This window comes from Urocitellus parryii, chromosome 7 (genome assembly GCF_045843805.1).
Source record: "Urocitellus parryii isolate mUroPar1 chromosome 7, mUroPar1.hap1, whole genome shotgun sequence".
Lineage (NCBI taxonomy): Eukaryota > Metazoa > Chordata > Mammalia > Rodentia > Sciuridae > Urocitellus > Urocitellus parryii.
The window spans coordinates 167,428,943-167,455,222 of record NC_135537.1 but is presented as its reverse complement, the minus strand read 5'-3'; the positions used below and the strand labels follow the sequence as shown (position 1 = coordinate 167,455,222).

The 26,280-nt window shown below is 35.3% G+C and overlaps 1 protein-coding gene and 1 non-coding gene across 9 annotated transcripts in view; both read left to right on the top strand.

Moving 5' to 3' along the window:
* Positions 1-26,280, top strand: part of Kansl1 (KAT8 regulatory NSL complex subunit 1) — a 189,935-nt gene that overhangs the window by 144,821 nt on the left and 18,834 nt on the right. For all 8 annotated transcript variants that reach the window (XM_026408228.2, XM_026408231.2, XM_026408232.2 and 5 more), the window contains 2 exons: positions 7,952-8,067; positions 8,834-9,029. In XM_026408228.2, the coding sequence (XP_026264013.2) occupies positions 7,952-8,067; positions 8,834-9,029 (312 nt within the window). The remainder of the gene's footprint in view (positions 1-7,951; positions 8,068-8,833; positions 9,030-26,280) is intronic.
* Positions 12,486-12,585, top strand: LOC113196395 (small nucleolar RNA U13). Its single transcript, XR_003302545.1, has one exon. It is a non-coding gene; the product is annotated as a small nucleolar RNA U13 (small nucleolar RNA).

Here is a 26,280-nt window from a genome sequence, read left to right as displayed (position 1 = left end):
ATTCGGTGCTGCCTTCCCCATTTATAGTAGTCTGCTTTTTCTTGGAGTATAGGTAGGGAATGAATTAGGTTTTTCTGAAAGCAATAAAAATTAGCATGATGGTGTTTGAAATAGCATGATGAGTGTGTACTATATTGATTCTTACCCGAAAGTAGAAAACCTCTTTAAACCCTAACTCTCCTCATTTTCCTCTCAGAATTATGTAGAAATTTTGAGACTCATTCTTATTAGTGAAAATATTTTTCAAATAAGTTCATTATTTTGTTTGCTTTAGGATTTCCATATATATTTTTTATTGCTCCCCTCTTTAGCTCCAGACAGCATTGAATAATGGAGTTTTGTTTTAAATCTAGTAGCTCCTAGGTATTACTATGGGGGTGATATCCAACTTATTTGAACTGGTACATTACCTCAGTGAGATATTCTTTCTCAGTTTTGTATGTTTGGGGTAGATAAATTACATATCAAGTGAAATTTCTAAAATTGCTTTCCTGTGGAATTTTATTGCTGTATATAATGTCTTCAGTTAACATTAATGCTATTAATGTGGTCCTTCTGCCTATACATTATTCTGAAAGAAGAAATATTAATGTATGGGGCTGGGGTTGTGGCTCAGTGGTAGAGCGCTTGCCTAGTATGCATGAGGCACTGGGTTCGATTCTCAACACCATATACAAATAAATAGAATTAAATGTCCAACAACTAAAAAATATTTTTTAAAAAAGAAATATTAATGTATTTGATTCTTTAGCTGCTTACCTTGATGTGCAGTGAATTATTTTTTATATATGTTGTTCTCAAGGGTCTTTGTGTAGCTTTGTTCCTACTTCCTTAGGGTTGTTGATAGTAATTTAAGATGTAAAATGTACTGTTAACAATGTTTGCCTATAATAAATTTTGTAAAAGCTTGCTGTTGTTCTGGGTGTGATGATGGATGCCTGTAATTTACCAAGGAGGCTGAAACAGTGTCAACAATGTGGGGAATAACAGGCATGTGGAAGAGGGGACTATAAGAATTTTTATTTTGTCTAATGGAGGTCAGAAAAGTGGTTGTATTGGGAAAGATGTACTTGAGTGTTGTGGACTTACTGAAATATGGTATAGGGAATGCGTTCCAGCAGGGAGGGTAATGGGACCTGGCATTATCAGGGAACTGCAAATAACTTATGATGAAGTATTGGATGTTTTGACTAATTCATAATGGATTTTGTATTTATCTTAAAGTATGAAGTTCATCCTATAACTGACAACAAAATGTAGACTGAAAATAGATTTATGTGTGAATGAAATATACTTTGATATTTCTGGATCATTGTTTCCTTTCTTCTTTTCAATGAATTTTTTTATGGGTATGGTGTCTCACTGTGATGCCCAGACTGGCATAGAACTCTGGCTTCAAAGCATCTTCTCTCCTCTGGCTTCAAGGCATCTTCCCTCCTCTGTCTCCTAAGTTGCTGGAACTACAGGTGCATGTCATCAGGCCCAACTTGATACTTGTAAATTGATTTTACACCTAGTAAGACTGATTTCAAAGTCATATACATGTCCACACACCCTTTACCTAGCTTCCTCTAAAGTTAACAATTTGCCATAATACCCATTGACAAAGACCAGGAATTAACATTGATATAAAACTAGACATTTTAATAGAATTTCACTAGTTTTTCTCACTAATGTCTGTTTTGCTTATCCAGAATCTTATTTTGTATTTTGTATCTCATTTTGTATTTAATTGTAATGGAGTTTTGTTTTGTCTTTTTTTTTTAATTTTTTTAGTTGTCGATTGACCTTTATTTATTTACTTATACGTGGTGCTGAGAATCACAGTGCCTCACACATGCGAGGCAAGTGCTCTACCAACTGAGCCACAACCCCAGCCCCAGTTGACATCTCTTTTAATCTTTTTTAATATTTTTTTTTTGTCTTTTTTTTTTTTTTTTTTTTTGGAACTGGGGGGTCGAACCCAGGGCTTTGCGAATGCAAGGCAGACGCTTTGCCACTGAGCTACATCCCAGCCCTTAATATTTTTTTTAGTTGTAGATGAACACACAATATCTATTTTTATATGGTGCTGAGGATCGAACCCAGTGCCTCACACACGCAAGACAAACGCTTTACCACAGAGCTATAGTCCCAGCCCTCTTTTAATCTTTTAAGTGTCCTCTCCAGTCCGTAAGTTTCTCAGCTTTTTTCTTTCATGACTGGTCAGTTAATTTCATAGCAACTCCAGTTAATTTTCCTCAAACTGGAGTTGCCTGGTATTTTCTCATTCTTAGATGTAATGCATTTTTAAAAGACTGTTACATAAGTGTTACTAAGCTCTTAGGAGAATTGTATCAGAGGTTTTATGGTGGTATTGTGTTGTGTCTTTGTACTGATGATGATACATTTGTTTACTTGGTTAATATAGTACCTGCTTACCTGTTTGTGCTGGTACTTGCTTATAATTCCTGCAACTCAGGAAGCTGAGCAAGAGGATGGCTAAAACCAGCCTCAGAAACTTAGTGAAGCCCTGTCTCAATAAAAAATGAAAAAGGCTGGGGATGTGGCCAGTGGTAAAGCACCTCCGGATTAATCCCAAGTACACCCCCCCCCCAAAAAAAAAGAGCCTGGTAGATTATTGCTCCCCTGTAAAGTTAGTCATTCATTATGAAGGTAAGAATACTATCTCTCAGGGAGTTGCTGTGCAAATACTGTCGCCCACAATTTTATCATCTAACTAAATAGGCTTTTTTCATAGTGATTTTTGCTATGTTATTTACTGAGGGGATTTTTCTGACTAGTTTTTTTTTAAACATTTATTAATTGTAATTCTGTTGGGAAGAATTATTCTTTCTCCCCATTTATTCAGTTGTTTAGTTCAGAATGGATCCATGCATCTTAATGTTATTCTGTGGATTATGTTATTATATAATAATAATATTATTATTATTCAGTTTTTTTCCAGTTGTCTGTTATTGGCATTGGGAGCTCCGTTAGATTGTCTCCTGTGTTCTTTCAACGTATTCCCCTCGGCTTTTGTGTATTTACTTTCTGACAATAGAAGATGTCCATGCTCATTTTATAGTTTGTCTGCTCGATTCTTGGTTCTTTTTGAGAGCAGTGTTTTGAACCAAGATCTGGGTACTACTTATGTCATTGCTGCTGGAATTTCTCAACAGATAAAACTAGGAAATATGTGCATTTCCTATATCTTACACACACATTTATCTAACATCTGTGTATTAAAACCGTGAGTTCATAGCAATTCATCAGTCTCCTCACCCACTTATAATCACTGGTTCAGTTCCCGTTTCATAATTACCATCTCATACCTCTGTAAGAAATAAGTTTAACTAGAGTATAATATTTGTGTACAATGGTAGCTCTATCATACATAGTCTGAAAACACTGTTTCTGAGTTTGGTTCTTTGTACGTAGCTGACACTGTTTCTAGTCCCATTCTCACAGAGAAAATAGTTGATTTGGGTTTTTGTTTTGTCTGTGTAACATTACTATAGTTCTTAGAGATACATAGAAAAGTATTCCTATTTTTCTGTTTCCATTTTTCCTTTTTTACATCATGTTCTCAGTAGGTAAACAATTTCATTGGTGTTTGGATTTTCTTATGTTTCCCTCATTAGTAAATATTTCTTTTAAAGATTATATTTGAAATTGAGTGATATTTGGTTTTGTTTAGCACAGGCAATGCTTATTAAATATAAAATGTGATAATTATTTATAATAAAATATAATTATTATTTATCATTATTTGTTTTTAGTTTATATTTGTAAGATGAGCCTTGTACTTTTTTCTTACTCATCCTACTTTACAGAAGTAATGGGGAAAAGAACTGAACTTTAAGTGAGGACTGATTTTTTTTTCTCAGAGAAAAGGATGCTAAAAGTATAAAGCATTGTCATTTTTTAATAGTCTGAGATATATTCCTTGTACCATTGGTTCAGTAGGAAACACTTTCTTTTTCTTGAAGTTTTGCAGTCACCAGGATTGATGAGTGGTACATTGGCCTGACAAGGGTTTGGGGGCAGAGAGTAAAATAAAGATCTATAAGACTGTGATTACAATTGCTGTTTGTTTAGATGCGTGTTTTCAGCAATGTTAGTAAGTATACATCTTAGATTCAGACCATTGGACTTGTAACAGCATTGTGTTTGTTGAAATAAAACGTAATAATTATATAACTTCTCCTTTATCATCAACTTACAGACATAGGAAAATGAGGCACATGGCCCCATTTTACATAAGGAGAAATTGAACCTAATAAGTAACTTGGTGGAAGTGAAATTTTCAGAACCATGCACTCCAAAGTGTAGTACTGTTATCCTACAGAGTCACTAATTTATCTTAAGCCAGGCATAAAAATTCCTATCACTTAGTTAGCATTTTTATTTTGATACTGTTTGTCAGAAAGGGAATTAACTAACCAAAACCCAACTCTTAAATTTTCTAGCCGATAAATGTGTTTAAAATAAAATGGTATTTCAAGCAGGTGTGATGTGATGTGAATTGAATAACAAAGTAAAACCTCATACACATATCTTAAAGGTAGAGTTTAATTTTATTGTGCATTTTTAAGTGTGAGCCTCTTTGTATTTACCCTTTTACTTTCTTTACCTTTTGGTAAAACAAATCTAGTGATTCTCAGGCCCCACAAAAGCACACCCTTCGTAAAACCTTAATTTAGTTTTTCTTCAAAGGCTTTGTTACACTTAATTGTCTGGCTAACAGGGTGGAGTGATGAATCAGACAGATGCTAGCTTTATATGAGTAACAAATTTGAATGTCATTGCCAATTTAATCATTTTATGCCATACACCTGTCCTTTGAGTCAAGAAAAATGTTCAGTAACCCTCCTCTGACTCTTCAGATTATGCCAAAGGTAATCCCCTGTGCCCCTGCTTTGAAGAGAAGGGGATTATAAAAAGCATTTTACCTACCACATTAGCTTTCTGCTCTTCTTTTTGGCTGTGGGATGCAGAAACTCTTAGGGTACATCGGAACACATAAAATGCAGATAGAAGCTTTTTTATTGATAACCCCTGTTCTCTGCTCAGGGCAATCAGAGATTCGTTAATCCTTTTTCAGTTTCCTATTGGAGGGGTAGGTAAGATACCTGAGTCATGCTTTAATTTTCTAAAAACACTATAATGATGTGAACCATTATAGTAGTTACTGATAAAGCCTAAATTATTTGTGGATTTAACATTTCTTAAAAGTTTGTTAATATGTTCACACTTTTCAGACTTCAGGATAGGGAGTGTTCACCTTGTCTCATGTGAATGTATATAAAAGTTCTAAGTGAAATTACATATTTGTGAGTTTTTTCTTTTTTTAAATGGAGCGCTGAGATTGAGGTTACTATTTTAAACCCTTTTGCATTTGAGAATGGGTGAACCTACTTGCTCAAATCCTGTGCATTTTTTAAAAATAGTTTTTTAGTTGTAGGTGGACAAAATGCCTTTATTTTATTTATTTATATGTGATGCTGAGGATCAAACCCCATGCCTCACACGTGCTAGGCAAGTGCTGTACCCCTGAGCCACAACACCTGCCAAATCCTGTGCTTTTGGGTTTTAGATTGATTATCCATTGCTTACTTGTATGTCTGGGATTGGGATCTTTGTAAAGTTCCCCTTTGATGTTTATGGTTTTGATCTCTGTGAGCTTCTGTATTCTTAACATTTCTGCACTAAACAGTATTTGCCTATTGGTTTTAATGTAGGTTTATCTATGAAAAAATCAGTAAAAATTACATTAAAGATTAGTGGCATTTAAATATATTTCTATAAACATTAAAAATAAGGCTGTTTAGCAGTAGTTACCTATGAGTGATAGTATTACTGGTAAGTATTAATTGATTCTTCTGTAGAAAGATAAATTTGTTTTGATTTGGTTAAAGAATGGTAACATTTTATCCTGGAAGATATCCTTGCAGTTAAATCTCTATATTCCTTGCCAAACAAAACAAAACCTGAAATGGAGGTTCAACCTTACTTAACATGGTGCCTTGTAGAATATGTAGATATATAAATCAGACCTGTGTCACAACTTAATGCTAAAAGCTATATTTTAAGTGAACTTAAAATTAACACCCATTCTTCATATTGGAGTATACCAGCAAAAATTTGATAGTCACAGTATTTTTATGTTGAAAGGAATCTTCTTCAAATTTAGCATACCTGAAGTCACACAACCTGAATCTTTTTTTTTTTTTGTAGTCCTTTTTATTGTTGGTAGTTTTTTGTCATGTTGTAATGTTTGTTTATTCTTTATGAGGTTCCTCTTACTGTTTTGTTTTTAACGTAAAAATATAATTTATAAGGAAAACTTCCGGTTCTAACACTTTGTTCATTATGTGTATACATACATTTTAGTCACTACAACTGTATTCAAAATATTTTGCATTTACCCCATTTCCTAAAACAATTTCTGTGAAGTTTTTTTTTCTTTAAATACTCTCCTGGCATGAGAAAAAGTAATATCTTTTATGATTCTTTTTGACATTTTGATTTGGTACACTACAATTTGTAATTATGCCTCAGATACTGAGCATTTAGGTTATTGATATTATTGCTGTGAGGAACTTTATAAATACAATTTAATTATCTTATAGTTCTTGCTGTTTAATACCATGTTGCTTTCCAAGGAAAGTCAAAACAGTTTAAGGGAATGAATCTGTGCCGTTTTGATTTGGTTAAACAATGGTATCATTTTATCCTGGAAGATGTCCTTGCAGTTAAATCTCTATACTCCTTGCCAAACAAAACAAAACAAAACAAAATTTTTATAGCGTTGATTAATATAATTAAGACATTTGTGATAGTAGATGTTCAGGGTATCTAACAAGGAAAACATTTCCCCAGTGTTCACTTATTGTAGTATACTTACATGACTAGTCTGTATACTTACCTTGAGCTGGCTTTGGGGGTTAATTTGTATTAAATCTTTTAAATTATCTTCCTAATCTGTGTACTTACTTTATACTAATCCAGGGCTGCTTTCAGGACTGTAGATCCTTTGGTCTATTTTCTTGGAAGAGTGAAGATCAGAAATAGTTCTGTGAAGAAATAGTTGTTCTTCTTAGAAGAAGCGGGTGGGATTTCAACCTCAAAATACTGACCTTGAAATGCAAGGATAGCAATTATAGGAAGGAGAACTTCAGAACATCCCAAAGCCAGATCAAATGTAAGGGGATAAAGACAACAATCTTTCTGAGATGTTTCACCAACCCCAGAACCAGTGGATAGCTTGATAGCTTTATTGTCTTACAGGCTTTATTCCCTGTACTTGAAAGATGCCATGTGACTGACACTAATAACTGTTCCTGATTCGTTTTGAGTATTGAAATTAAAAACCTTTACATAATTCTTATACATCTATCTTATTTCATCATATATTCTAAGCATATTTGATTTATATAGTCTGAAGTCAGTATCTGTCAATTAGATTCATTAGATATTTTGATTTTATTTCCTGCAAAAGAATAATCTATATATATATATATATATATACACACACACACATACATACATATACACACAAAAAATGCAATTCTTAGAAATCAAGTTTCCACCATACACCATAAACAGATAATAACTACATTTAATTTTTTCTCTTAGTTGCCTTGATACTGGTATTACTCTATACTCTTTGACCCTTAGCATAAAGTTCATGTTACTGCGTAATTGTTTGGCTATATAGTTCTCTTCCACAGATCATTTCCCTGTCAGTAGGCCTTTACTACTTTTAATCTGATAAATATTTATGTTCCTCATTCTTCTTTGTTTCAAAGCAAAAGCTAATTTCCCCTCAGTTATATGAGTTTTACTCAAATTTTCAAGTCGGTCATGAGAAATATTTGGTGCTTGTCATAAATGATATGGTACTCTTTTTTAGATAGGGGTGTTATTGGGTAAATGTTAATGTGTATTTTATTTTTTTCTTATTCAGATTGAATCTGTTTCTCAGCCACTGGAAAACCATGGTGCCCCTGTTGGTCCTGTTTCAGAGTCATTATCTACCAAATCATGTGGAGCACTGAGACCTGTCAATGGAGTTATTAACACGTATGTTTTATCCCTTCTACTTTTTATACTTAGTAGGCTTGTAAAAGGTGAGTTTGTTGTCTCTAGCCAATACTGATCCTGATTTGAAGAAGCAGAAGCTTTATCGTGGATTAATATTTTGCATGCTTCCTACTATACCAATATATTTATGTATTTCTCTCTTATCTACCATGGTCTAAAAGGGCCTGGACATGGAGAAAAAAAAATAGTATACAGTTATTTTACATCATTATTATTGGTTCCAAATCTTAGAGGAATTCCTCAAAGAAGTTTACATAAATACCTCTGTGGTAGAACAGATTAATTTCCCCAAGGCTGTGTTTGTAAATCTGTGTATATGAAGGTTCACAGAACCCTAAACAAATCAACAGTATGTATCCCTAGAATTGAAGATTCACAGGTATTCTGATTCTAAGGCAGCTCATTAACATTTGCAGATTTCCATCATTTTCTTACCAGTTGTAATTATCAAGACTTTTTAATCACTTTTGTGTTGAGGAAAACCTAATCACAGGAACTTAAGATTACTTACTGACCTTTGTACTTTTCAGACATAATGGAGTAAACGTACCCAAGAACCTTATAAATAAACACAGACACAGCAACATACTTAGTTAGTGGACCTTATCCAGAAATGACCTGCTTCCGCTGTAGAACACATGTTTATGTTTGTGAGCTTTTGCTAGTAGAGGAGGTTGAACCAATTATTAGAGCCTTTGTTTCCCATGTTTTCTAAAAAGTGAATATTTTTCCTTCCCCTGTGTAGTCTTCAGCCTGTCTTGGCAGACCATATTCCAGGTGACAGCTCAGATGCTGAGGAACAATTACATAAAAAGCAACGACTGAATCTAGTTTCTTCATCATCTGATGGTACCTGTGTGGCAGCCCGGACACGTCCCGTACTGAGCTGTAAGAAGCGGAGGCTTGTTCGACCCAGTAGCATTGTCCCTCTTTCTAAGAAGGTCAGTACCAGAGAGATTTGGTCATTGTCAGTGAGCCAGGTGCTAAGAGGGATTAACTGATCTCATGCTACCTTTGATTTGCTTAATTTAATGGTTTTTCAAACTTGGCTAACAACCAAGATTTTCTAGAGAGCTTTAAAAATACACTAGGTTCCTGGGCCTTGTTTTCTAGAGAGTCTGATTCAGTTGCTCTGGATTGGAGCTGAAAGTTATGTTTTCAAAAAGCAAAACATTGTTAGGTGATTGATTGTTCGGCCAGATTTGGAGGAGAGTGTACTTTCTCACCTGCACTGTTTTCACTGAAAATGGCAGTGTTGAAGGCTTTGTCTTTAAAGACATGTTACTAAATGAATGTTTATCTTCACAAAGAAAATGAAGATTAATTCACAATTTCGGGGAACTTTTTATTACAGATTCTTTAGTTAGCAGAGTTTGTACTCTTCTTAAACTAATAAAATAATACTCCAGTAAAATCGGTACCATGCAGTGGCCAAAAACATTGATTTCAAACATGATTCATTTTACTTTGAATTATGGTACTGCCACCTAGTAGTTTGGAAGATGTTAGCCCCTCTCACACTTTCTCTTTTCCAAAAACCTAAGAAAACTCATAAGATTGTTTGAAGATTGATTGATATGTGTATAACATGCTTACTAGGGTGTATGGTTGATAAGATCCTAGTACAGAGTAGTTTACCACTTTTGATTTTGTTCATTCACTCATTCTCTGTATATTTATTGAGCTACAGTGAGCTAGATCTTTTCTGAGTATTGGGAATACAACACTAATTAAAAACATAAAAATATTTACTCTCATGAAACACATCAATAAATGAACTATATAATATGTCATATAGCATTAAATAGTGGGGCAAAAAATACAACAGGAAATAAGAAAATGCTGGGAAGCTCAAATAAAGAAGAAATTTGGGGATTAATTAGATCCTGAGAACGTACAAGACACAGAGCTATGAAAGATGATGAAGAAAGGGCTCAAAAAAGTGACACTTGAAGCAAAAAGAAAACCAAGAGAGCATGGTAGGGAAAGGAAGAAAGTGTTTCAGAGAGGAAAGTAGTGACCATGTGAGTCAGATGCTGTAGACAGTTTAATAATAAAAAGACTGACAGGGCCAGAGATGTTTTGGTGACCTTGATGAGCACTTTTGGTAGAGGGTGAAAAGGGGTGAAAGCCTGTTTTGAGTGGGTTCAGGAAAGAATGGGACAAAAAGAATTGAGGGAACCATTAAGAAAATCTTTAAAAGAATGTTGCTATAAAGGAGAAAGCAGAACAGCCTTTCTTAAGGGGAACTATTGTAGCTTATTGGCTGAGGACAGAGGAGGGGAATGAGAGACAGTTGCTGCAATCATTAATATTTGGACAGTGAATTTTCAATACTTGGTTTGCTTTGCATGATCATAGGCAGGAAAGTATTATGAGAATTGACTGGCAGTATATTTCTCTCCGGTCTTTTCTTCAAACTATACTTAAATAACAAAATAGAAAAGAATATAATAGAGAATCACAAGTTCAGGACCAGCTTCAGCAACTTGGCAAAGGCCCTAACTTAGTGAGACTGTCTCAAAATAAAAATTTAAAAGGGGAGAAGGGGGTTAGGGATATGACTCAGTCTCCCTGCGTTCAGTTCCCAGTACCCCCACCTGATTAAATTTAATTAAAAAACAGTTGAGGCAAAGGGTGAAAAGTGCCATTTTCTAAAACAGTCATCCTGACACACACAAAAATTAGTTACACAAAAAATAAATCAAAGAAATAAACTGACTTTGGGTAGTGAACCATTTACTAGGTAAAGCAGAAGGCTGGAGTTCTGCCAAAATTGGTGATAAACACCATTCCCTGTCTTGGTTGCCTGCTGTGTCTCACATGGCTCCTTGCTGAATTCATCAAAACTTTTGGTGAGCAAAACAAAGTTTTTACCTTCATAGATCCGATTTTCTAATGGTAGAATTGGAAAGCAAAGACGTTAACAGATTATTTTCCAATATTGATTAATGCCAGAGAATTCACATTTATTGTGATAAGTTCTGCTTTTTGTTTCTGAATAAAAGGGATTCTGTTGAAATTATATACTTCTGGATTAATTAAAATTTTGTTTGTAATTCCTCCCCTGAAAAAGATATGGCTATAGGATATTTTTTAAATGTTTAATGTCAATATTACTGCCTGAACTTACATTTAAATATTAATATTGCATTCCAGAACCAAATACTGTGATACCCACTTGAAAAAGAACTAATTTCTTTACTGATTTTAAGGAACTATCAGCTTAGTTGAATCACAGTTGGAATGCATGTACCTTAAAATTGAGATGCACATTAAGTGTTGGAACAAAGTATCTGGTAAGATGAACTTGTTAGAAATTAAAAAAAAAAAAAAATGAGACCTAAGAGTAAGTAATAAAAATCCTTGAGTACCTGAACTACTGATTTGAGTTTTATTTAGCCTCTAGTTTTAAGGGTTTGGTAGGTAACTATCATAACCTATTTTTTTATATTTAAGTTGTATTATGGGCTCAGTACCTTTATTTATTTTTACATGGTGCTGAGGATCAAACCCAATGCTTCACACATGTTAGGCAAGTGCTCCACCACGGAGCTACAGTCACAGGCCCCATAACCTTTTTTTTTTTTTGAAAGATAAATCAGACAACAGTGTGAGTAAATAAATGGTTGAAAAGACTTCTTCTTTATACAAATAGCCAGTAGAAGAAATAATGCCCAGTTTATTAGTAGCATACCCTTGAAACTTCTGGATTTTCTTCAAATTTTTTAAAAGTAGTGTCTTGGCACAAATTGTGTGGCAGTGTTCTGGCATTATTTTAGAATTTTGTAGTTTTGCATTAGAGTATAAAGAGGATTGCTCTGTGTTTTAAGGCTGACTTCTGTAGAATTCCTTAGTCTTAATTTTTTTTCCCTTCATTAATCCTATCAGCAGTTTTTCTATTTGATTTGTTCTTTCAAAGATCAACTTCTTGGCTGTTAATTTCCTCCTGCCTTCTTGTGTTATTAAGTGCTTACTTTGTTTATTTGGGGGTTTTTTCCTTACATAATAATAAATCATTTACTTTTTCGATTTCTTTTGAGTGTTGTTTTGGGTAGTATTCTACAGCCTTTGTGTGAAGTAGTCTTGTTTTGGATGGCTTAAAAACTAAAAATAACAGAATCATTTCTGCCATCATTTTTTATATAAACCTTGCTCTTTTTTTGCCTTTGTTTTATTCCTTTTCTGCTATTAGGTTAGTTGAATTTTATTTTCTTCTGCTTATACATTCCATTTGTATTCATTTAATAGTTATCCTTAACATGTGAAAAATGCATTTAAATACAGTACAAATTTGATTAGTATCTCTAGTTGCTCTTGGAACATACGGCTTTAAAATGTTGTTTTAACCACAGTACTGCAAAAATTAAAAAAGCCTTTCTAAAAAACTAATCTTGATCCTTTTTGGTTCATAAGTGTGTTGATTGGATGTTCATGCTGTCTGAGATGTGCCTCACTCTAAACCTTGTTACAACACTAGCACATACCCGTCTGACAATAAAAAAGAAAGAAAAAACCTGATCTGGCCCTCCCATTATCTGTAATTTGTTGTTTTAGTCATATTATTTTTAAATCCCCAACCAAAGTAATTTATTTTTAAGTTCATCCTTATTTACATTAACCAGCACTTTTACTATTTTTTTCTTTATTGATTTTTTAAAAAATAAATGACAGCGAAATGCATTACAATTCTTAAAACACATATACAGCACAGTTTTTCATATCTACTTTTATTATTCTTGTTCATGGTTACTTCTTGTATTCTACTTCATTGTTCTAAATTTCTGTTTCTTTTTGCTCAATACATACTTCCAACAGTGATCTTTGAGCTGGAAAATTAATCTCTATATTAAAAACATACAGAATTATGTTCTGTGAGTATATACAAGTTTATATATGTTCATTTCCAGCACTTTGAAGATAATGTTTGCTTTCTGGGACCTGTTGGTGAAAATTCTGATACTAGTTGTCATTTCTTCATAGGTTATCTAGTCTCTGCAGTAACTTAAGACTTTTAAAATCCTAATTTTGGTCTTATTTTTATGTTTTGGAATTTCAAGGAATGTATTTACAACTGTGAGTTCATTCATTTAGGATGCTGTGTATCCTCATTGTAAGGATTTGTTTGTCTTGAATTTAAAAATATTTGAGGGCTGGGGTTGTGGCTCAGTGGTAGAGCATTTGCCTAGCATGTGTGAGGCACTGGATCTGATCCTCATTACTACATAAACACAACTAAAAATTTTATTTATTTATTTTTTTAAAAAAAATTTTTTTTGAGTATTGGGGCTGGGGCTATAGCTCAGTGGTAGAGTGCCTGCCTTGCAAGTATGAAGCACTGGGTTCAATCCTCAGCACTACATAAATAAAGACATTGTGTTCATCTAAAACTAGAAAAATAAACAAATTTTTAAAAATTGAGTATTTCTTTAAAATGTTTCTTTTATGCTTTTTTCTTTCTTTCTTTGGTGGGGGGGGTCATTTGTTTTTATTTTTTTGGTATGAAATGGTTTTTGTTTTGTTTAATTTTGTGTGTGTATGCCAGGGATTGAACTTGAGAGCACTTAACCACTGAGAGCAACATCCCCAACCCTTTTTATTTTTTGAGACTAGGTCTCACTAGGTTCCTTACAGCTTCCCAAGCAGCTGGGATTATAGGCATGGGTACCCGCAAGGGTATTGGGTATTGAATCCAGAAACTCTTTTATCACTGAACCACATCCCTAGTCTTTTTGAGATGGGATCTTGCTAAGTTGTTGAGGCTGTCCTGAACTTGATCCTCCTTCCTCAGCCTCTCTAGTCACTGGGATTATGGATATGCACCACTGCCTCTGGCTGGTCTGGAACATCTCTTAGCTTGATTTAGCTGCTCTTATTCTCTTTAGTTTGCTGTTCAAACTGTCAGTTGAGTTTACTTTAGTCTGCGCTTTCTTTCATGATTTGTGTGTGGTAACTTTTAGAAACAATTTGTTTGCCTCATTGGACAGTTTTAATATACTTATTTTCAAATAGCTTTTAAGTCCTATTTTGTAGCTTCTTGAGGACAGGTTCTTCTTCTGTTTGCATCTGCCTACTGCCTCTTGAAGGCCTGTATTCTTGTGTGATTTTATAGTCTTCAACAGTGAACTCATGGGTCAGGGGAGTCATGTTTTCCTTAAGACTCTTGTGGTACATGAGCTGTGGAAGTATCTCTCCAATACAGTTTCTCCTTATCTTCTAAAAAGACCACTGGAATCTAGATGAATTCAGATGTCGTATTATTAGCAATGAGGTTTCTGGTCATAAGCTGGTAATGTGAACTTGAAACTTTTAGCCGAACATGGGTCAGGACTTTGCTTTCAGTTTCTTTCATGTGACTTTTTCACTAAGGTCTCAAGCTTCCTAGTCAGTTTTCTGACTGATAAAATCAAAATTCTCTTGGTACTGCCCTGATATCCACCTCCTATTTCCTTGAGTAGGACTGGTTGCAGTGCTAGGAACTAAACCTGTGACCTCCTTACAGATGCTAGTGAGACCTTTGCCACTGACCTGCACCCCCTTCTTTTTTTAAACTTTGGGACTAGGCTAACCTTGAATTTGGCAGTCCTCCTGCTCAGCTTCCTGAGTAGCTGGGTTGCCCCACCATACCCAGCATCCTTTTTGGTTCATAGAAACTTTGGCAATATGGTGAAGCATATGGACTCCTCATAATACATTTTTAAAGCATTTTCTTTCTTTTTTTAGTTGTAGGTGGACAACACAATACCTTTATTTATTTATTTTTATGTGGTGCTGAGGATCAAACCCAATGCCTCAGACATGTTAGGCAAGTGCTCTGTCACTGAGCCCCTCATAACACATTTTGTTTAAAAATGCATAAAGTAAAATATATTGAATTATTGAAGGGAAACCAAATATGTTGAAATTGTTATTTAAAAAATATAAATATTGTGGCATAGTAACATGCACTTCTTTCTTTTTTAAATTTTTATTGTTGGTTGTTCAAAACATTACATAGTTCTTTACATATCATATTTCACACTTTGATTCAAGTGGGTTATGAACTCCCATTTTCATCCCATATACAGATTGCAGAATCACAATCACAATCAAAATCAGTGGTTACACATCCACTGATTTACATATTGCCATACTAGTGTCTGTTGTATTTTGCTGCCTTTCCTATCCTCTACTATCCCCCCTCCCCTCCCATTTTCTCTCTCTACACCATCTACTGTAATTCATTCCCCCCCCCTTTTTTTTTTCCCTTTCCCCTCACTTCCTCTTGTATGTAATTTTGTATAACCATGAGGGTCTCCTTCCATTTCCATGCAATTTCCCTTTTCTCTCCCTTTCCCTCCCACCTCTCGTCCCTGTTTAATGTTAATCTTCTTCTCATGCTCTTCCTCCCTACTCTGTTCTTATTTACTCTCCTTATATCAAAGAAGACATTTGGCATTTGTTTTTTAGGGATTGGCTAGCTTCACTTAGCGTAATCTGCTCTAATACCATCCATTTCCCTGCAAATTCTATGATTTTGTCATTTTTTTAATGCAGAGTAATACTCCATTGTGTATAAATGCCACATTTTTTTTTTATCCATTCGTCTATTGAAGGGCATCTAGGTTGGTTCCACAGTCTTGCTATTGTGAAGTGTGCTGCTATGAACATTGATGTAGCAGTGTCCCTGTAGTATGCTCTTTTTAGGTCTTTAGGGAATAGACCGAGAAGGGGAATAGCTGGGTCAAATGGTGGTTCCATTCCCAGCTTTCCAAGAAATCTCCATACTGCTTTCCAAATTGGCCGCACCAATTTGCAGTCCCACCAGCAATGTACCCTTTTCCCCACATCCTCGCCAGCACTTGTTGTTGTTTGACTTCATAATAGCTGCCAATCTTACTGGAGTGAGATGGTATCTTAAGGATGGTTTTGATTTGCATTTCTCTGACTGCTAGAGATGGTGAGCATTTTTTCATGTACTTGTTGATTGATTGTATGTCCTCCTCTGAGAAGTGTCTGTTCAGGTCCTTGGCCCATTTGTTGATTGGGTTATTTGTTTTCTTATTGTTTAATTTTTTGAGTTCTTTGTATACTCTGGATATTAGGGCTCTATCTGAAATGTGAGGAGTAAAGATTTGTTCCCAGGATGTAGGCTCCCTATTTACCTCTCATCAAAATTTTTAAAAGGCTGAGGTAAAGTGCCCCTGAGTTCAGTCCTCCATATGATCAGTCAGTTAAGCAGCAGGTTTATACCTGCTACTGTCAAAGTTTCAAAGTAATGATGAACATAAAGGTACTTCTAAGATACGTGTTACCACTGTAATATGATGGGTAAATCAGTTTGGAAAGCTCTTCATGCCATAGTCACTGCTTGTGTTTTATAAAACATGTTTAAAAGACTTACAAGTCTTTTCTTCCCCCGATCTTTGACCAGGGAATCTTGTAAAAGTAATACTGAGTAATCATATTCATGAATTATTAGGATTCCTAGAAAAATATTTTAGAAAAACTGCTTTCTGTTCTGTAATTTTATATTATGTTTGTGCATTTAACAACACTGAAATGAAAGTTTCAGGATAACTCTTTCCAGTATTTTCTATCTTAAAATCTCATCCTGAAGTTATAACTAAGAATAGTAGGTATTCAGAATTATACTAGAATAAATATAAAATATAGAAACTTTATTTCCAATATTAACTTACTATTTTTAACTTACTATTTTAACTTACTATTTATAGTCTAGTTTTCAAGAAAATAAACTAGTGGTCAAATGATTGTACATTTTCTTTCAGTATTAATGTATTTATATATATATTGCTTTCATTTGTGCATATTTATTTTAATTGTATATACTTTGTGGGGGGGGTGGCAATTACCGGGAACTCAACCACTGAGGCAGTCAGTCCTATTTTATATTTTATTTATAGACAGGGTCTCATTGAGTTGCTTAGCACCTTGCCTTTGCTGAGGCCAGCTTTGAACTCTTGATCCTCCTCCCCAGCCTCTGGGATTATAGGCATGCACCATGATGCCAGGCGCGTATGCATATTTTTAACATCAGTAATATTTGGCATTTTTAAATGAAACATGTAAAGTTACAGTATAATTTATGTAACCATTACATTTGATTTTTAATATTTATTTTTTAGAAGTAGTTGGACACAATACCATGTATGTATGTATGTATGTATGTATTTATATGTGTTGCTGAGGATCAAACCCAGGGCCTTGCACATGCTAGACAAGCGCTCTACCGCTGAGCCACAATCCCAGCCCCTGATTTAACTTTTCTATGTATGGTGGGCTGTGAACATTTCACACATTCCATTATTATTTTGAAGTACTTTCTTGTGGCTCTACTTCTAAAAACTATTTACCAAAGTAAAAGAGTCTAATATTATTGTTAATTCTTGTATACTGCCAGTTTAGGCTATTTTTAGGTTAAAGCATGGGGCTGGGATTGTGGCTCAGCGGCAGAGCGCTTGCCTAGCACGGGTGGGACCCGGGTTTGATCCTCAGCACCACATAAAAATAAAGACATTGTGTTGTGTCCATCTACACCTAAAGAATAAATATTTAAAAAAAAAAAAAGATTAAAGCAGGTAATAACATCTCTGGTTTTGACATTACAAAAAAATAGTCTATTCAGATTTCTAGGATTCTCTCATAAATGAATTTATTTATTTTTCTTTTCCCTCTCATTACTGATCATTGAACCCAATGGTACTTTACCACTGAGCTTTATCCTCAACCCCTATTTTGTTTTATTTTACATTTTTTAAGACATGATATCACTCAGGTGCCAAGTTAATAAATTAAAGTTTCTTTGACTCAAGATTCAGATTCCAGTAAATTATGTCTTTTAAATTGGGTTTTATAGGTTTCCCCTTCTCTCTCTCTCTCTCTCTCTCTCTCTCTCTCTCTCTTTTTTGTAATTTAAACATTTTTATGATATGCTTAGATGTGGTTTTGTGTTTTCTTCCTGCTTGAGTTTTGCAGAGCTTTTAAAATTTATGGCTTGGTAAAATTTTAAATGAGTTTTCACACGAACTAGCCATTATCTCTTCTTATATTGCCTTTGCTTCATTCTCTCTCCTCCTCCTAAGACACTGATTACAAGTGCATTGGACATTATCACAGTACCCTGTGATACATTGTTAGGTGTTTTCTATTTTTCTTAACATTTATTAATTAATTTTTGTATTAACCAGACTATCAGTTCTCTTGTCACAACTCTTTTGTTGCGTCTGCATCACATTCTTAATATTTATTTTTTAGTTCTCGGCGGACACAACATCTTTGTTGGTATGTGGTGCTGGGGATCGAACCCGGGCCGCACGCATGCCAGGCGAGCGCGCTACCGCTGAGCCACATCTCCAGCCCGACCAGATTAGTTTTGATAAAGCTCTACCTCCGGCTCATTCTTGGAATATAAAATTATTTCCCCTGCCCACTTTCAGCCAACTGAGCCCATTATGTTGACAAATATATCCTGAACTCTGGTTTTGGTCTCCTTTTTAAAGTGAAACTGCCAATCTAAGGGTGTAGCTCAGTGTTAGAGCACTTCCCAGCATGCATGAGGCCCTGGGTTTGACTTCTCTAGGACCTCTGTCGGTCAAATGAGACTGCTAAAGCCCTGTTTTCAGAGACAGATTTCTCCTTAGCTTCTTAGCTTCCTACCTTTCATAGCTTCACAGTTTGCCTTGTAAAGATGAGTGCCTGGCATTGTCATGCTTAGTTTCCTATCCTCTCTTTTCACTGGAAATTTGGCATTTAAATGTACAGTGCCCTTCAGCCTTTTGAAAGCACCAGAAGCTCTGCTCAGTTCTCTGTTTCCAAAAAGTGACCCTCTAGAAAGGCCAGATTTAAAAATAAATAATGAAAACATAAACAAAAAGTCAGAACTCAAGATTTCAAAGAAATGCTAATACTAACTTAATGACAACATTTAGTAGCCAGAATTCTAGGGACAAAGAACTATAGAAGTGAACTGGCATTTTCTAGTTGTTTCTTCCTGGTTAATTCTGGAAAAATGCTGAGTATTTGGTACTTTGGTAGTTCTGCTCAGTGAGAGTGGCCTTTCTAGTTATTAGAGTTTTTGCTTCAAGCTATCCATCATACACTTTTTCCTTATAATGTATTTGCTGAGAACATGGCTTATTTATCCATTAGTTTCTTGTGACCTACATTTTTCTTGATCTCTGCAGTAGTATTTACTTACCTCTTGGCATATCTAGTAACCTCCTGGCCCCCATGTGGGGGGATTGAACCTAGGACTTTGCAGATGCTGGGCAAGTGTTCTACTACTGAACAGCCCCAGTGTATCTAGCAACTTTTATTGAGTGCTGGGTGTTCGATTTGAACTGATTGTAGTTTATGATATCTTCCTTTAAAGGGGCTTTGTTGGCACAAGAATGATTTGTCCTTAGTTGGGGCAGGTGAGGAGTAACCTGTTGAGTAGTTTAGTTCCATACCTAACAAGGATCTTTCTTGAACACGCCATACTACTTTCACCGTTGAAAGTCCTGCCAGCCAGTATTCACTCTGGAAACCATTAAGCTCAAAGCTCTCCAGCTGCTTTTTGCCTGGCCTGTACATGTGCTTCTAGTGTTCACAACACTGAAGGGGATCTTACAGAGAGTTCTGGAGCTTTTTTTCTGTATAACTTCTTGACTGCTGCCTTGCAGTCTCCAGTTACCCTAGCTTCTGGGAATTTGTTTCCTCAATTCATGAAACCCTCATTTTCTTCTTGGAATCCCTTTCCCTACTCTGCATTTCTAGAATGTGCTTCTAAGGTGAAAGTCAGAATTGTTATGGAAGCCACCCATTTGTTTTTCAGTCTTAACATTGTCTGTGGTCCAGTTTTCTAGCTTATAACTAAAAGGTACATTTGGTCACTGTTACTTCACCATGGCTAGAAGCAGAAAGTCCTATGTGTTACGTTGATGTAATGAAGCCTGGTAACTTACCCAAGGTCACACAGTTAAGTAGCAGTCAAGGTTCAAAACCCAGGCAGTTAGACAGAATAGCCTTCATTTTTACCACTACATATTGCCCCACAATTTTTTTTAAGGTTCAAACTGGTGTTGTTTTATATGGAATTTACTTTTGTGTGAATCAAGAATCCAACTTTTCCCCCCTAAGTGATGAGCCCCTAGTTTATCTGATCCATTTATTGAAAAATCACCTTATATGCTTTAGGCTGTTTAGTTCTTTTTTTTTTTTTTTTTAAGTATTTTTTTAGTTGTTCATGGACACAATACCTTTATTTATTTGTTTCTTTTGTATGTGGAGCTGAGGATCAAACCAGGTGCCTCACACATGTGAAGCAAGCACTCTACCACTGAGCCACAACCTTAGCCCAGTTTAATTCTTGAGCAGATTATTTTCTTTTTTCTTTTTTTTTTTCTCCCCAATCCTGGGGGCTCAAACCTGGGTCTCATGCATGAAAGACAAGTGCTTTACCTTTAAGCTGCATAGTTATCCTCTAAGAGCAGATTTCTAATGTTATTTTATTTTTATTAAGTTACTTATCGGTACTAAGGATTGAATCTACCAATAAGTCACATCCCCAGCCCTTTTTATTTTTTATTTTGAAGCAAGGTCTCATTGAATTATGGAAGCTGTCCTTGAACTTGTGATCCTCCCCCCTCAGCCTCCCAAATCACTAAAATGATAGATGTGAACCACCACATCAGGCTACAAACAGATTATGTTAATGAATCTTTTTTTTCTGTTGGTATATTTTAACTACATACAGTAGTGAAATTTGTTTTTACATATTCATGCATGCACACAATATTAATAGTATAATCTTTTTTTAAAAAATTATTTATTTATTTATTTTTAGTTCTCGGCGGACACAACATCTTTGTTGGTGTGTGGTGCTGAGGATCGAACCCGGGCCGCACGCATGCCAGGCGAGCGTGCTACGGCTTGAGCCACATCCCCAGCCCCAATAGTATAATCTTGTCAATTTCATTTTTCTGTACCTCCCCTTTTCTTCTCTACCTCCCTCCCCCATCTTTCTTCTACTGATCTCCCTTTATTTTCATGAGATTCCCTCTCCCCTTTTATTATCCCCTTTTTCATATGACCATTGACTTTCTGAGTTTGGCATATTTCACTTAGCATGATATTCTCCACTTCATCCATATTCTTGCAAATGATGTAATTTTATTCTTTTATGGCTAAATAAAACTCTGTTGTGTATATATACCACAATTTCTTTATTCATTCCTGTGCTGTTGAACACATAGACTGGTTCCATAACTTGGCTATTGTGAATGATACTGCTATAAATGTAGTTATTGATCTATTGCTATAGTATACTGACTTTAATTCTTTAGGAGAAATACTAATGAATGATACAACTGAGGAACCTCCAGACTGATTTCCAAAGTGGTTGTACTAATTTATAATGCCACCAACAATAAAAGTATTCCTTTTCCAACCTCATTTTCTATTTATTATTATTATTATTATTCCCAGCATGTATTTATTGGTACCAGGGATTGAATTCAAGGGCCTATTTTCCCCAGCCCTATTCTGTATTTTATTTAAAGACAAAGTCTCACTGAGTTGCTTAGCACCTCACTTTTGCTGAGGGTAGCTTTGAACTCTTGGTTCTCCTGTGTCATCCTCCTCCACCGATTGGATTACAGGCGTGTGCCACCGTACCCAGCCTGGCCATCAGCATTTATTATTTATTGTGGGGGTTTTTGTTTCTGTTTTGCTTATTTGCTGAGGCTGGCTTCCAGTTTGTGATTGTCCTTCCCAAGTTGCTGGGATTACAGGCGTGCACCACACTCCTGGATTATTGTTTGTATTTGTGGTGACTGCCATTCTAACTGGAGTCAGATGAAGCCTCAGTGTAGTTTTGATATGCTTGCTGTTTGTATTTTTTTCTTTTGAGGAATATCTGTTAATTTCATTTGCCAATTTATTGTTTAGGTTGTTCGGTGTTTTTGTTTTGTTTTTAGTTCTTTATGTATTCTGGATATTAATCATTTGTCAGAAGAAGAGGAGTGTTGGTCCTGCACTTTATTGTAACAGTTGCAAAGTTGACTTTTGTGCAAGATGAGAGATAGGATCTAGTTTCATTCATCTTATATGGCTTTCCAGTTTTCCCAGCACCATTTGTTTAAAAAACTGTCTTTTCTCCGGGGGGTGTTTGCGGCACCTTTGTCAAGAATCAGATGACTGTGCCTGTGGATTTGTCTCTCTGTCTTCTGTTTTATTCTTTTGTGTGTCTCTTATGCCAACACCATGCAGTTTTCATTACTGTAGCGGTATTTAAAGTGGAATATTGTGATGCCTCCAGCATTGCTTATTTTTTTTTGGCTTAGAACTGCTTTGGTGATAATGGGTCTTCCATTCTTCCAAATAAATTTTGAATTTTAAGACTGTTTTTTTTTTTTTTTCCCTAATCCTGTGAAGAACGTTATCAGTATTTCAGTGGGGATTGACTTGAAACCCTTTTGGTAATATGGCCATTTTAACAATATTAACTCTGCCTATCCATGAACATGGGAAGTTCTTCTGTATTCTAGTGACTTCCATTTTTTTCTTCAGTGCTTTATAATTTTTATCATACAGGTTTTGCACCTCCTTGGTTAGAGTTTTTCTTTTTTTAAGAGATTATTGTGGACCAGGGCTGTGGCTCAGTGGTAGAGCATTTACCTAGCATGCATGAGCACTGAGTTCGATTCCTGGCACCACATACAATAAACAAATAAACAAAAGATGTACTTTGTTAAAAAAGAAAGATAATTGTGAATGGAATTGTTTTTCTAATTTCCTTTTCAGCAAATTTGATATTTTTAAAAAATATTTTTTGTTGTAGATGGACACAATACCTTTATTTAGGTTTTTTTGTTTGTTTGTTTTTAATGTAGTACTGGGGATCAAACCCAATGCCTCACGCATGCTAGGCAAGCTCTACCACTGAGCCACAACCCCAGCCCTCAGCAAATTTGTTACTGAGGTAAGGGAAAGCTGTTGAGTTTTGCATGTTCATTTTGTATTCTGTCTTTCAGTTGTAGTTTTAAGATTATTTGTTTAAATTCTTTTTACTGCTGCTTTCCCCCCTCAAACCTAGTTCAATATTTTAGATTCATCTTTAGAATATTAGTATCTTTAAGCTTTATTGTGCTTTCTTTTGAGGAGCTAGGTGGATGAACCCACTGAGTTACATCCCCAATTCATCACATGAACCCCCCTTTTTCCTTTATTTTTAAATTTTGAGACAGTCTCAATAAATTGCCCAGGGGGTGAATATGGAAAAGTTCTCAAAGTATTGAATAAGTATTTAAATTTGTCATTTCTAGCATGTGTTTTCTATTTTTACCTTAATCTTAGTTTTTCACTTACATATTTTAGAAATACATATTATTTAAAATAAGTGTTCACTTTAAGAAAGTGACTATTTGAATAAAAAGAACTGAGGTAAGAGAATGACCATGGAGTGAATGAGGAACAAAGCCTAGTGCAAATGATCTGGAAGTTTGTCTACCATACTGGAGAAAGGTAGCAAGGAACCAGAGTAACTGGTAGAGTGGGCTAGGTGAGTATCAGGAAATGAAGTTGAAGAGGTGGTAGAGGTGAAAGATAGTTTAGGGCCCTCTGCAAGAACCTGGGCTTTATTTTTTAGTTTTTTGAGATAGATTCTCACAAGGTTGCCAGGCTGGCCTTGAACTTGGGAGTTTCCTGCCTTTTAGCCTCTTAAGTAATTAGGATTATAGCATGTGCCACAGCACCTATCCAGGAACTTTGTCTTTGAATACTTTTTTTTTTTAGTTGTAGAGGGACACACAATATCTTTGTTTACTGATTTATTTTTTATGTGATGCTAGGCAAACACTCTATTAAATTTTGCCAGGTTTGGGGTTATCTTTTTCTAAAAGGACTATAGAAGCCTTTCTAATTTCTTTATGCCAGTACTATGTCAAAACTATTCATTTTTAGCTTAGAGAGCGAATATTTCTCCAGGTTAGCTTGTATAGACTTAAAAATTGACTACAGTTGATTGTTTCATTTGTAATAAATATATATAGCCAGTTTGACACATAACTAGTGCTTTTTTTGAAGAATTTTTAAAATTTTGTGGGTTTTTTCCCCTTCTTTCTCCTTACGACTAGTCTTTCAGCTATTCATATAGTAAATGGATTGTTTACCTGCTTCTGAGGGTGAATATGGAAACAAAGTTCTCAAAGTATTGAATAACTTTTTAAATTTGTCATTTCTAGCATGTGTTTTCTCTAATTTCTATTTTTACCTTAATCTTAGTTTTACTTTGGTATTCTTGCCATATTCTTTTTTTAAAAATTTTTTATACTTATACGTGGACACAATATCTTTATTTTATCTATTTATTTATTTATTTTATGTGGTGCTGAGGATCGAACCCAAGGTCTCACACATGCGAGTCGAGCACTCTACCACTGAGCCACAACCCAGCCCCTTGCCATATTCTTTTCGTACCCAAATGTGTTCACTTTTTACTTAAGGGATATGCCCTAGCCTTGAAATAATGTTATTGTCCCATATAGAGAGCTCATTGATGTCATGGGTCAGTTTATGAGGGGGGAAAAAAACCATATTGCTCTTTCAGTGGGTTTTTTTCTTATTTAGATATTTGGTATCTTAATCTTTTTCATATTCATAGTTTTGGTATGATTTTTAGATCCTAAAGATCTTCCCAAATCCTCCCATTTATCGATGATGTGATCTGGTTTTCATACCTGCAAACATATTCTCCTCTCTGACTCTCCAGAAAACCAGTTAAATAGGGTTGCACAGGATAATTTTTCCCAAAAACTGTAGAAATTAATATTGTCTACATAAAAATATCATATTTAGTTAGTGTCCTTTCCTTTCAGTGGCATCTACAATTGCTGGTTAACTAGAATCTTCATTTCATTTTGTCTATTCTAACCTTCAAGAGACCATCTTTGCTGGTCTGTGTGGTTGCTAGAAGGAGGCAGTTGGATGGAGAATGTTGTTAAAGATTCCATTCTTCTTAAATATTTACTTTTTCCTATACAAGTCCATAAAGGGAAGCCACTTTCAGAGAGTATGCTGGAAATGAATGCAGCTGCAGCAGATGTTTTTGCCAATAGAGATTTTGTGCTACATTTTTGTCTTTATTATGTTATTGCCTTTGATCCTGGGATCCCATCTCATAGTGCCATTCCCTAGGCAGGTTGTTTCTTCTAGGAGTGGTATTACCCAGATGATTTGGAGTTATGCTTTGGTAAATGCCATATTTATTCTTTATAATAACTACAGTATAGGGATCAACATGACTTCAACTTTTCTCCTCCAAGCCTAAGATGTTAAAGGCACTGGGGGGGGGGGTGTTTGTTTTTATTTTTGTTTTTAGCAGAATTAAGTTGTGGGGGAAGGGGGACATGATAATGGGGATTGAACCACTGAGCCACATCTCCAGGCTTCTTTTAATTTTTATTTTTAGTTACAGATGGACATAATACAATTGTTTTATTTTATTTTTTATGTGGTGCTGAGGATCAAACCCAATGCCTAACACATGCTCTACCACTGAAACACAACCCCAGTGCACCACCACCCCCCCCTTTTAAAGCAGGGTCTATTGAGTTGCTCAGGGCCTTGAACTTGATCCTCCTGCCTCAGCCTCCAGAGTCACTGGAACTATAGGCATGCACCCTACACCCAGCTAGAATTAAGTCTTTTGAAGACTTAAATTAGTTCATATTTCATTCCAGACTTTGCTGGAGAGATTGTTTATTTTGCCCTCATATACAAAGGAAGCTTAATGAAAATAATTTCTGACCCCTTAGAATTAATACAAAGACTATGAATAAGAACACTCAGGATTCAAAATTTATTTTGATTATTTAAGCATGAATCTTTTAAAAAAAGTGGGTTTTAGGCTAGGTTAAAGAGAATTTAATGAATTACTTGTCTCCAGAAATATGCCACCTTGTATGGGATTACCTGAAAGTTTTAAGGAAGAAGTATAAAGACAAAAAGGATGTAGTTGGTAATTAAGGGCTTCCATGTGGATGAAGTTGCTAAAAAGAATAAATCCAAGTCCTGAGAATCTGGAGCCTACTACTCTCCTTGGTAGACAGTTAAACCATCAGGTGGTCCAGATGTGGCGGTGCATACCTGTAATACCAGTGACTGAGGAGACTAAGGCAGGAGGATTTCAAGTTTGAGGCCAGCCTTACA